At 46.3% G+C, this 13,130-nt stretch overlaps 1 protein-coding gene across 7 annotated transcripts in view; it reads left to right on the top strand.

Moving 5' to 3' along the window:
* Positions 1-13,130, top strand: part of ANKRD44 (ankyrin repeat domain 44) — a 196,214-nt gene that overhangs the window by 120,104 nt on the left and 62,980 nt on the right. For all 7 annotated transcript variants that reach the window (XM_084893133.1, XM_084893132.1, XM_084893131.1 and 4 more), the window contains exons 9-10: positions 3,593-3,671; positions 10,149-10,263. In XM_084893133.1, coding sequence (XP_084749259.1) covers positions 3,593-3,671; positions 10,149-10,263 — 194 coding nt within the window. The remainder of the gene's footprint in view (positions 1-3,592; positions 3,672-10,148; positions 10,264-13,130) is intronic.

Raw genomic sequence — 13,130 nt, 5'->3', positions numbered from 1 at the left:
TCACATTGGGTTAGGGACTTCAGGTATACTAGCTCATGGTCACTAACATCAGCCCACGGTCTCACTTCTCTTTCTGAGGGCCCTTAGAGCATTCAGCCCTAAGAGAGACGGGATTTGAAGCCCAGTACCTACGGTATCTACTGATGTGGGCCTGTGCCCTTCTTTATATATACCAGGACCAATTCTAGAACTCGGGTTGTTTTGCCGAGGTTGAAGGTGAAACTGGAGTAGGCAGGCATAGGGACATGACCCTTGGAACTCTGAAGAGCATGTGAGGAAAGGAGAGGGATGAATGAATGAGCCAACTACGTCTCATTTCCAGCCTTTAGAACCATGAAAGAAAACTGGACCATACATGAGCTTTTGTGCAAACCAGGGTTTCCTGTTGTTCTTCCATTGACTCGGGAAGCCCTTTGGGGTTTCTGGCTCTCTCTGCCCCCCTCCCCCCCTCTGACTTTAGTGTTGTGCTCTGGGGGCACTCTTGGCCTTTAGTAGGATATAGAGCTGGTGACTCCCGGAGGCAGCATATATACCACAAAGAGCGCAAAGCTTGCAGGTTCCTGGGGAGGAGAATGTGTGTTTAGGGAAGGTTTTGGGAGGGGGTGGAGGATAGGAAGGGCGGCATGAAGAGCCAAAGAAGAGAATGAAAGGATTTCTGAGGAAAGGGGTCAAGAAAAGGGCAACACTCCCTTAGGCCAAGGATCCGTCTTCCTCAGATGGTGCTGAATTCTGCCCCGGAAGAGTATCCATATGTGTCATAAAATATCCTTACTGGTCATCCTCAATTTGTTTTTCTTCATGATTTATGGCTGAACTCTTAGTCAGTAGAAGAGCTTTTTGCTTAATTAAATAAATCCCCCAAATAAAATTTTCTGAGTCCTCAATCTGGTGGGAAAATGCATCAAGAAATTGGAGGGAGATTAGACATTTAAGAATAAGATTTAGAAAAGCAAAGCTGTGAGTAAACAGAGGAATTGCCCATGACCTCTCTCTCCTTCGAGCACGCAGGGATCTTTCATGTTGGAAGTTCTCAGAGCATCAGCCCACAGCCTGCCCCCCATGCACCAAGTCTCAGGCAGAGCCTTCCTCTCAGCCCGGGGACTCTGAGTTCTAGCTCACAAGGCGGGGTACAAAGTAGGGTCCTTTTGACCTTCCCTGGTGTTCAAGGGCCTTTTGAAGTTCATACCATCTGAACAAAACGGCCCTAAAGTGACTTGTCATGCTTCCTGTCACCTCCCCACCCCCACCCCCACCCCGCCACCCGTCTCCCTGTGAGAAAGGGACAGTCAGCCACAGTCCGGACTCAGTGGTAGACGAACCCGGGAACCTGACATGGGCATCACCGCTGACCACCACACTGTCCTTTGAGTTTTCCTGTCCTTGGTCGGTCATCCTATTTATGTGTCGCTTTAACAAAGGTACAGACACTCCGAGGGAGAGGCGGGTGAGGTGCTGCTGACCCTGACATGGACCCGCTTGGTAGACCACACTCCGCAGGCCCATCCCTTCTGCTCCTGCGCACTGGCCGCGGTTTCCTTAGCGACCACCAGATTGGGGGGATGCCCTGGGAAAGGCTTCAAGCTGTTCTCTGGGCGTGGAAAGCGCTCAGTTCAATGTGGATAAAGTTCACCTCGAAACACGGAAACACCCATGGATTTATAGGTTTAATGAATCACGAACGAGTTATGTTTTCATATGAAATTTAAGAGAAAATATTAGAGCAAAATTTAAAGAAATAGCACCACCTAGGGACAAGTTCATGTCAGTCTGCGATTTCCGCTCTCTCCCTAAGTGACCTGACTGTCCTCACGTTTCTACCTATAATAGGGGATGGAGGGGGGTGTTTCAAATCCTTATTCCCAAGTGGTTCCCAGGGATTTGGTGCTTGACGCTGGCTGCACCCCTGACAGCAGGGCCAGGCTCCAGAGTCTGAGAGCTTGGGAGAGCCCCCTGCGCTGTGCACGCGTGGCCAGGGTGGCCACATAGCCTCATTATCTTGATGGCTGCCACTTTTCCTTGAAAACCCTTCCAGGAAGCCTTCTGGTTGGCTTCCCTCTCTCTTCCCCAGTCCTTTCTGACTGCGGTGGCACTGCTGTAAGGCGGGGAGCAGGCCCTATCAGTTTCTTGTCTGCCGTCTGCCTACGAGCTGTCACCACGAGGCAGCTCCACTCGATGTACCCCTCCCGTGGCCCAGCCTGGGCCTAGCTCCCTGCTTCCCTTCGGAGGAATAGACTTAAACTTCTCTGTTCAAGCCCGTGGCTCTGCCAGCGGTTCTAGCCCACAGTCTATAGCAGGGCACTCTGCAGGTCACAAGTTGGGTTCCCGTCACCCCTATTCCGACTCGGTAGGCCTGGGTTTGGGCACAGAATTCACATTGATAACAAGCATTCCGATGATCAGGCGCCGACAGTCCTCAGTTCACTCTGAGAATCACTTCTTTAAGTCAAGATCTGTGTTCCACCGTAGATATTTTTAAACCAATTGCCATCTTAAAAGACCAGAATGTGGGATGCATCACTAACATGAACTTGCATGTTAGAAACCACATATTTTAACTTCAGGCTTAAGAAAAGTGTTTCCCTAAGACTTAGAAAAATAACGATTACATAGTGTGTGTGTGTTTTTTTTTTAATTGTTATTACAATACTTGAATGAAAGAATGCATTCTGTTGAGGATACTTTTGGTCCAAAACAGTGATCAGCAAACTCATTAGTCAACAGAGCGGCAAACCATGGCTTGCGAGCCACAGTTTGCCGACTACTGGTCCAAAATAACTAATATTTTTGGGGGTTACTATTTTAAGAAGAAATTCTATGAATGACTATTTCTTAATTAAATGGTGGGAGTTGGGTATTTGGTATAATGATGACCAGTATACAGATTCTGTGCATTTTTTATGTTTTGGCTTCATCTGTGTCAGGAAGTCCCGTCACTGTTATCTCAAACAAGGACGAGATGTGTACATTCAGTGCACGTTTCCAGGCGAACGTTAAAGGGGCAGTTTGCTGGGCAGTTGCATGACTCAATGCTATGAGTTCAGCCTTTCTCTTTTGCAACTGTCAGAAGTGTTTTCCTCTGGAGTTAGAAGGGGGGAGGGGGATGGTGGAGGATTCTAGAATTGTCCTGAGAGTGTCAGTGACTTATAGCAGTTTGGGCTACGCCAGGTCACACAGGGCCACGAGAGAGAACACACCATTTGTGTCCCCCACCCCCCATGGACTATAGACAAAAGTTGAAAACTTCCTTCATCCAGTAGGTTACAGGAGATGAAAACGTTTTGGAGGATTTATTCCGTTTGAAACAGAGTCGTTTGAAAATTGTCAGTATAATTAGACATTTTGCATTTTTTCTCTAAAATATTCACCTCTCCTGGCTTCTTTACAATGTGAGGTTATGCAGCAACTTGAGATATATAACATACCCTTCACCATTCGCTTTCAAAATTATCTATTGCCTCTCGTCATTTTTTATTTTATTATTATACTTTAAAAAAATTTAAGTTGACGTTGTCAGGACATTGCCAGCAGTGTCCAGCGGGATGTCTCGGACCCATGTCCCCGGTCCATTGTCTCTCTCCCCCTTCTTTTTCAGAGTAAAGATGGCAAAAGCCCCCTGCACATGACAGCGGTCCACGGCAGGTTCACGCGCTCGCAGACCCTCATCCAGAACGGTAAGAGGCCTCTCCGCGCTCTCCTATTGGAACGCTTTCTGGCCCCATGAGATGGGCTGTCAGTCAGCCGAGCGTGAAAGGTGATGCTCTGTTAGAGCTTCTGGCGCTCGGATTTGCAGTTCCCTTTGCTGTGCTCTGCTGACAGCTCTTCCTCAGCCCTCACGTCACCAGCCAGCTCAGGGGGGACAACCTAAAGCCACTACGTTTCCCAGTACATTCCCAGGCAGTCAGAGGACATGTGAGTGCTGAAATGAGCCGTGATATACATACCTCCATGGGCTCAAGAGGCTGCACTTTCCACTCTGAAACTGATAAAAATAAGTACTGCACGTTTCCTAGCAGGAAACCGGAGCTATTTTCAAGTTTCAGAATTCACCATCATTTCCCAAGCCAGTGGTCGGCAAACTCATTAGCCAACAGAGCCAAATATCAACAGTACAACGATTGAAATTGCTTTTGAGAGCCAAATTTTTTAAACTTAAACTTTTTCTAATGCCACTTCTTTAACATAGACTCACTCAGGCTGTGGCATTTTGTGGAAGAGCCACACTCAAGGGGCCAAAGAGCCGCATGTGTCTCGAGAGCCACAGTTTGCCGACCATGGCACTGAGCTAAAACACAATGAGCTGTTTGGGCAAAGGTAGCTAACGATAAGGTGACTCAGGAGAAAAGCAGGTAAGTATGTGATGTGAAGAATCCTAGCAGTCACATGCTTGGTAGAGACCTTGGGAAGTCACATGATCTCCCAGGCTTGCAGCAGCAGTCTACGTGAACCAATGGGCTGTCTCTGCAGCCAGCATACCTGGGAGGGTCGCTTCTCATCGTGGGTGGTGGCCAGCATCTCGAGTGGGTTGACCTTCACAGCCTAAGTCTGTTATCTTAGCAAATCTTAGAGACATCTGAAAAAAACACACCAAGACCACGAACCCCCCACCCCCACTCCCATACACACACACACACACACACACACACACACACACACACGGTGAGCCCAGATTTTAGTTCACGTTCCAGGTGAATCCCGCAGCTCCTCAGCTCTCTTTAGTTGACCCACATTTCTCCTTCCCACAGTTCTGGCATCAGTTTTCTTGGGCCTATTTTTTCTCTCACCTGTCAGCCCTTCGATGACATGCACTTGAATTATCCGTGGCACTGAGTTAGAGCGTAGGCATTCGGGTTGTAAAATCAGACCGTCGTCTGACATTTGGAGGGAAGACAGGCCAGGGAAATGATGCTGAGAGAGCAGAATCTCTGCAGCAAAGCGGAGGGCATGTCTGAGCCTTTCAGGGAGACGAACCAGTCCGCAGTGAGCCGGGGAGGGAGAATGAACACGAACGCCACACACGCGTTCTTGGTAGCGGACATACGTGGCCGGCCTGGGACAGCCACGTTAGTGAAAGGCCCACGTTGATGGTTTATTCTGCTGGGCATGGACAGGGGAGGTGGCACCCCATCTCCAAGATGCTTAGGGAGAGAACAGAGATTGCAGGCTGACAATGGTGTCTCTCTTTTGATCAGTTTCCTTACCCCACTGCATTTCTCAGAAGCAGTGTTCCTGCCTTAAAAAATAAACAAAACTAGGGAGAAATTTGGTATAGTTTATTTTTTAAAAATTCATTCAAATGAACTGGGCCTTAGCTCAGTGGCATAAAAGCTTTGTTCCCTGTTAGAGCCATTTCACGTGTCAGTGACCAGACCAGACAGAGTAGTTCCTCGTCTTGTAAGTCCTCCCTCCTCACATGGGTCCTGTGGGCCAGACTACGGGCCTCTCCTTCGAGTCCTGGCCAGCCCCACATCCCCTCTGCTATGCTAGTTGCTTATAATAGTCCCCCCGGCGGGGCACAGGGCGTTGCTTTGCCCTCTCCAAAGGCCGTCCCTGCAGACCTGAAGACTGCCACGCCCTCCTGCACATCCTTGCTAGACGTCTGTGTTGGGAGGAGACCTGAAAGGGACCCCATCTCTTATCCTCTGTGACCAAGGAGCTTTGTTTCAGAGCCTGTCTCATTCTTGGCTGGCCTGCCATCTTGCTTGTGGGTTGGATGGGGTCCAGGGATCCCCAAATGATGGGGACTTATGGGCTAGAATATGTAGTCCATCCTATATAGTAAAAGGCTAATATGCATATTGACCAAATGGTGGAACAACCAGTTGCTATGACGCACACTGACCACCAGGGGGGCAGATGCTCAATGCAGGAACTGCCCCCTGGTGGTCAGTGCAATCCCACAGGGTGAGTGCTGCTCAGCCAGAAGCCCTGAGCTCCTGGACTTTGAGAGGGTACAGGCCGGGCCAAGGGACCCTAGGGAGTGTAAAATTTTGTGCACCGGGCCTCTAGTTATATAGCTACATTTGGTTGAGAGTTCATACTGAGCAGGGCACTTGGCTTAGCTCTGCACACAAATTCTTTCAACCACCCCATGAGGAAGAGGTACTGGAACAGCTCCATTTCAAAGATGGGAAAATTGAGGCAGAGAGGGTGTGGCTATTGCCAGGATATATGGCAGGTATATGACAACCCAGAGATTGGAACGGAGGCAGTCTAACATCAGAGACTGAACTTAAGAAATATCTATATTTTCTTACTGATTCCAGAGAGGAAGGGAGAGGGAAAGAAAGAGATAGAAACATCAATGAGAGAGCCATTGATCAGCTGCCTCCTGCATGTCCCCCACTGGGAAAGTGCCCTGACTGGGAAATGAACCGTGACCTCCTGCTTCATAGGTTGACGTTCAACCACTGAGCCATACTGGCCGGCCAGAGACTGAATTTTTAACCACTACACTTACGTGTTTTCTGGATAAACAAGGGCATCAAAGTTGTTTTTGACTTGAATTATATTTAGTCCGGGAGTCGCTTACGTTTGGAGTGAGTCGTCCCTGAGATGGGATGATCTCCGTTCTCCTCCAGCTGAGAGTTCTTTGCGCTCCTTCCCCCGTGAGAACCGCGAGTGCTTCTGTCTGACATTTTACCAAGTGTCCTCGGAGGAGAATAAGCAGCTCTGTTCTTCCCTCCGCTCGGTCGGTCAGCTTCCTCCTGGGAAAGTACAGAGGCTCATGCGCTCACACCCGCAGGGCCTGTGTGCACCTCGGAGGGGTCACTGGGCCAGGGGCCCGGGGGCCGGCCCGCGTGGGGACAGCGCTGGCTCCTGACCCAGCGAGCAGGCTGCAGGAGCACGCTGTGTGTGTGTGTGTGTGTGTGTGTGTGTGTGTGTGTGTTTGTTGTTGTGGTCAGTCCCTCTGGGGTTTGGACTTCCCAGGGCAATCCTCTGCTCTCTGGTCAGGGTTATTGGTTCTTCATGATCACTTGGCGTTTCCAGAAGGATTCAGCTTCGGTAAGAGAGCCACTGGTTCGTTCCGTTGGTTAGCAAGCCTGCCTCTGCCGGGCAGTCGCAGTTTGTTGTCTGAAGCTGTTGTCACGGCCGGCGGGGCAGGACCTGAACAAACCCAGCGTGGACTCCGGAGGCCCGGAGCTGAGCCGCTGGCCGCAGGCAGCTGCTCCGACGCTGGTCAGGAGGGTACAAAAGTCCAAAGCGGCTGTTTTCTTCCGGAAGCTGCGCAGATAAATAGTTTGAAAAGGAGGAGTCAAGTGCTGGGCTAGGATGCGTCCTCACGAGGCTTTTGACCTTTTGGCTCACAGTTCTGCTGCGGGAACGTGGAGAGCTGAGCGCCTTTGTGTGTGCGATGGAACCAGCTCCAGAGGAGGGCACGGACGGTGGTGTGAGCACCCGGGCACGCTCTGGCTCTGCTAAACTCAGATGCTTTTTTCCTCACTAATGATCCAGGACAGGTTATCAGTGTTTAACTTGCAACCTTTAAATGAACAGTAAAGGTATTAAATTAGCAATGGAAAGGTTTGGGTGAATGGAAAATGGAAATCCATTCATCTAGAGATCCTGTTTTAATATAAACATTTTTGAATAACAAATACCCAAATTATGTTTTCTTGAAATGTGTTTTTTTTTTTTTGAATTGTATTTTAAATGCCAGTAAAAGCACGTGTGGAAGTATCTATATTTTTACAGTTTTAAGTGGACTTATTAAACAATAGTACAACTGGAAGAAACTATCAACTCAGCTTCTCTTTTCCACCCTTTTCAATATTTTTCACTCTTCTTTCTTCTACCCAGTTTTTGGCATATTTGAGGCTGGTAAATGTGGTAGCTCTCACATTTGTTGAGAAAGGTTTGCTGTGAGGGGCCTGAGTGATTCAGTGTGTATTCAGGGTGAAGGCTTCTCTGAAGTCTGGGGGTCTGCCTCCCTCATCTCCTGGGTCAGCTCCATGAGTAGACCTTTCAGGCCGACCACTGTAGGCGGTTCTTACACAGGTACATGTACCAGGATTGCTCTGAGGTATCCATGGAGACCAGCTGGCTGCCTGTCCCCAAGATTATATCGCATCATAAAAATGATGGACTTAAGCTGGATGCTTCTGAACTTGGATCAGAGGAAACAATCTGTTAAGTCCCTAGAAGATGCTAATTTTATTTTCTTATTTTTACTGATTATAAAATTAGGACATGCTCATTGTCAAAGTTAAATCATGAAAGAGATTGCCCATGATATTCACCAATATGTCTCCCCAACTCCATCCCAAGAATTTCTATTGATGGTTCGATGACACTTCCAGATTTTTCTCTGTATTTAAGAATGTATATGTGTACACAATATAAAGATATATAATCATCACTTTTATTTTTACAGAAATGGTTATAGTCAATATGAATAACTGTTTTTTAAAAATAAGTACTGTATCACAGTAAGAAAGATTTGATGTGCAAATATTTTTACGTGCAAATATTTTTACGTAAATTTTTTTTTTATCTCCAGGATGTAGGTAAAGCCTTTCTAACTACAACTTAAAATCTAAGTACAATAAAAGACTGGTACATTACAAAAATATTTCTTAAGGTAACACACCAAAGACAAATGAAATTCCAGGGGGGAAATGTTTGCAACACGTATTACTGATAAATGGGTAATCTCCCAAATATTTTAAGAGCCCTGAAAATCAAGGGAAAGAAGAACCCCCGTACACATACACACACACACACACACACACACACACACACACACACACACGGGAAGGGAGAGAGAGAGAGGAGAGAGGAGATATATGACAAGACACTCAACTTTCCTGATAAGAGAAATTCAAGTGAAAACTACCCTGGAATGCCAGTTCTCACCATCACATGACAGTACTCATAGCTTGACAAGCCTGTGAGGTGAAGGCACACACACCTTACTGCCGAAACTGCAAAATCACATAGGGCCTAAAGAGGCACACTTAGCAAAATCTAACAAAACCGCATGTTCATTTACCCTTTGACCTAGAAATCCCCTTTCTAGGAATTTACCCGGATGTTATACCCAACAAATACAAAGCAAAAGAGATTATCCACCACAGCGTTCTTGATATTAGCAAGGCTAATATTTAAAACCTAAATGCTCCTCCATAGGAGACTGGGGCACTGACCTAGCACCACATCCGTGCGATGGAAACCGTAAAGCTGTACAGAGACGAGGAAGATCTCCAAGAAGTGGTCTCTAGAGGTGAATTCCAGGAGATATTAAGTGAAAAGGAAAAGAGCCAGGTGTGAAAGAGTCTAGGTGCTTATTTTTTGCAGAGAAACACAGGAAACGTAAACCAAAACCAACACAGATGGTTTCTCCAGGATGTGGTTGAGGATGAAGTGAGAGTGGGACTTTGTAAAAATCCAGTTGTGCCTTTGGAAACATGCACTAAGTGAATGGTTGTGCATGCATCCGTTTTTAGAACTTTCTCAGGTGCGCACCCAGTAATGGGATAACCGGACCTTAGGCGTCTGCTGAGGAGCTGGAGTGGGGGATGCGCATCAGCGCGGGTGTGCTCTTGACACAGTGCTTGACCAAACTCTAGTAATCCGGAAATCATCAGGCAACTCCAGAATGCCACACTCTACAGGACTCCTGGCTTGGCCTCCCAAAGTATCAGTGACATGAAAGACTAAAAATTAAATAAAAGGCAAGAAGATTTTTGTAGATTAAAGAAAACTAAAATGACAGGACAACCAAATGCTATCAGAGTTTTAGATTGGGTCCTGGAATTTTTAAAAATGGCTCGTAAGCACATTTTTTTTTTTTTTTGGGTGAAATTGGAGAAATTGGAAGATGCACTGTATATTATATAAAATTATATCAATGTTAAATTTCTTGGGTATAATAATGGAGTTATGGATATGTAGGAGAGTCTGTTCCTAACAGTGAAATGTCATATGTCTGATTTTTAAGACATATGGAAAGGTTTTTCAGAAGCATTTCTAACAGAACTCCCTCCATGCAGTTTGACTAATCCCCCCCCCCGGCCCCCCCTTCACACGGAAAAGCATTCCTAAGGAGGAAAGAAATCTACATCTGATCACCAGGAGTGACTAGGAGAGAAGGTGGTATCAGGCCAGTCTGGGTCCTTACGTTATATCCTGTGTTCAAAAATCTTTTGCAGGAGGAGAAATTGACTGTGTGGATAAGGATGGCAACACTCCTCTCCATGTGGCTGCAAGATACGGCCATGAGCTTTTGATTAACACCCTAATCACCAGCGGAGCGGACACAGCCAAGTAGGTGACTGCAAAATGCCGTGGAATGATTGCCATGCGTGGAAATACTGCCAAAAGGAGTCCGCCAGGCAGTAGATAGGCCCATTTATCCAAGTCCGGGTGGATCTGTACCATTATGCTAAGGACAAATTAAATTTGAATGAAGTGAAGTGACTTTTAATGACAGATGTAAGGAAGAACCAAATTAATTTTTTCAGCCACATCAATAAGAGGCCGTGCCAGTGGTTTTAATTAAGGAGACTTGGACTTCATTCCTAACTCTGCATGGTCTTCTGCTTTCCCCATGCTCAGTGTCAGTTCAGTGGGGAAAATGAATCATAGGTGGGCAAATTTAGAATTTATTCAGGATGCTTGCTTAATTTTAATTATGTAATTATAAGGTCCAATTGAGTAGATATGCTACGTAGGAAGGGGGCGCTGACTTCATTTCACACTTCAGTTCAACAAGGATGTATAAGGCATCTGGGCCCGCTGTCACCATGCCAGGCGCTTTGGGGGATTTCAGAGATGCCTGGTTGGTACCTTCAAGGCGGTCATCACTGCGTTGGAGGTCCAAGGCCTGCCCAAGACAAAGAGCCATGCAAGTTAGTATTTAATAAGGCTCCAAATGAAACAGGACATAGGTGGGAAGACAGTATGCCCTAGATCAGTGGTGGGCAAACTCATTAGTCAGCAGAGCCAAATATCAACAGTACAACGACTGACATTTCTTTTGAAAGCCAAATTTTTTAAACTTAAACTTGTTCTAACGCTACTTCTTCAAAATAGACTCGCCCAGGCCATAGTATTTTGTGGAAGAGCCACACCCAAGGGGCCAAAGAGCGGCATGTGGCTCGCAAGTCACAGTTTGCCGACCACAGCCCTAGAGTGTGGGTAGGGAGGGGAGAGTGCCAGTGGGGCCAGCTTCTCAGAACAGCCTTCAGGTGGGGAGGTTTAGGTAGGCAGAGCGTGGCAGGCCCCAAGCAGAGAGGAAAGCAGGAACCAAAGATGAGAAGAGTACAGTTCTGGGAAGAGATTGGGTTCTAAGAGTGTGTGTGGTGATGCCACGCTCTGCCCAGAGGCAGCGCTATGTCCCAGGCGGGGCCGGGCTGTCACTGCCCAGGCTCCAGCCCAAGCTGCTTTGCTTGTGAGCTGTGTGGCCTTGAGCCCATTGCTCTATCTCTCTGTGCTTTGGTTGCCTCATCTGAAAAGTGGGCGTAATAATAGTACTTACCCATTGGTTTGTTTATACGGATGAAAGGGCTTAATTACTAGTAAAGCTCTCTGGAATAGGTTAATAGCTGCATGAATTATATAAATACATCTGCTAAGGTTATGAAACGAGATAATCCATGTTATTTGTGCCTATCACAAAATAAGCTATCATTAAATGTTGACTATTATTTGTTAGTTACTAATATGTAGTAGAACCAGATTCAAGAGGGCCTTAGATGCTTGAATAAAGAGTGTGGCCTTGATCACAGAAATCTGGGTACCGATAACAATTTTCAGGTGCAGAACAATATGAGGGCAGTGTATTATTAGGAATTTTGTTTACTTGACAACTTTGTACAGCAGCATCAAAAGCCTTGCTTGACGACAATATCCCGAATTCTGCTGCAGTTCAGACAGAAAAAGAAGTGAACACAACCGGTCAGGAGGAAGAGGAATTGAAAAACTCTAGAGATAAGTGCCCCAAACCTAAAAAAGTGAAAGAGGAACAACCAAAGGGCTCTGACACCCCGTGAAGGGACCGGAGCCCTGAGTCAAACTGCAGACCGCGCTCCAGAGCTCAGAGAAGTAAGAAGGAGCGACACTGTGATTTTTAATTTCTGGATGAGAGAACTGTTTTGTCCTTGCTGAAGGTCAAACAGCCAGCAAAAAGCAAAACAAAACTCAAATTCAAAGTTTCTGACCCATTTCTAACATCATTTGCTCAGTATACTGATTCACTTAATATAATGTATGTTGCTATAAAAAAGCTCCTAAATTTATTGGATTTTGAGTCCCGCCTGCAGTGGGGTTGGCGGGGCCAGACCAAGTGATTTTTCAGGCCCCGTTCCCCATCCCCGACTAAGGGAAGGTTCTAGAAAAGACTAGATGTGGGGAGGGGCAGCCATGTCTCTCTGATAGCAAGGCGAACACTTGAAAGAACTGGTATTGTGATGGTGCGGAAGCCCTTTGCTCACTCTGGAGAGCCATCGGCAAATTATTCTGACCTCATTTATCCCGAAATAACTGGGCAGGAGACGCCCGCTTAGAGCTAAATTAGAAATAGCTAGTACAAATGCGTCCCATTAATTTTATGTCTGGTCAAATAAATTAGCCGTGTAGCTGGAATTGACCGCCTCTTTCCTGTGGCGTACGCATTGTTAAGTTGGGTGTGAGCTGACACCATCAGTGATTGGCCTTCCTGGATGTAGGCCTGATGATATGAGAGTGGTCCTTCTTTTTGGGCCTATAAGGCAGGCAAACCCTCATTTTTTGCTAAAGGTTTTACAGTCCTTCCTTTATGAGCAGTCTTGTTGTTTAACAATAAAGGAGTAATTTTATTTTGAAATGCACGACTTACTTCTGAAGTGATTCAGAGGTTCTGAATTCTACTTTTATGTTCTTTCCAATGTCGGCCTAATATTTAGTTTTCCTATTTGAACCATACCAGCATATTCAAGTTCAAATGCCTGTAGAACTTGAGTCCAAATTAATGTTTCAAAACCTACACTGAGGTAATGACTTGTTATTAACTGTGGAATAAAAAATATATACCAAACAGACCTACATTTTAAAAGTAGGTCTTCCTCCCTTCTCAGGTTTATAAGTAACAGCAGAAACAAAAACAAAAACCCCAAAAGAGGTAATTTAGCTAGTGTAGAGTGTAATGAATTATC

Source organism: Pipistrellus hanaki, assembly GCF_964339955.1.
Source record: "Pipistrellus hanaki genome assembly, chromosome: 8".
Lineage (NCBI taxonomy): Eukaryota > Metazoa > Chordata > Mammalia > Chiroptera > Vespertilionidae > Pipistrellus > Pipistrellus hanaki.
The sequence above is the reverse complement of the archived record's forward strand: the minus strand, read 5'-3'. Positions and strand labels throughout refer to the sequence as shown.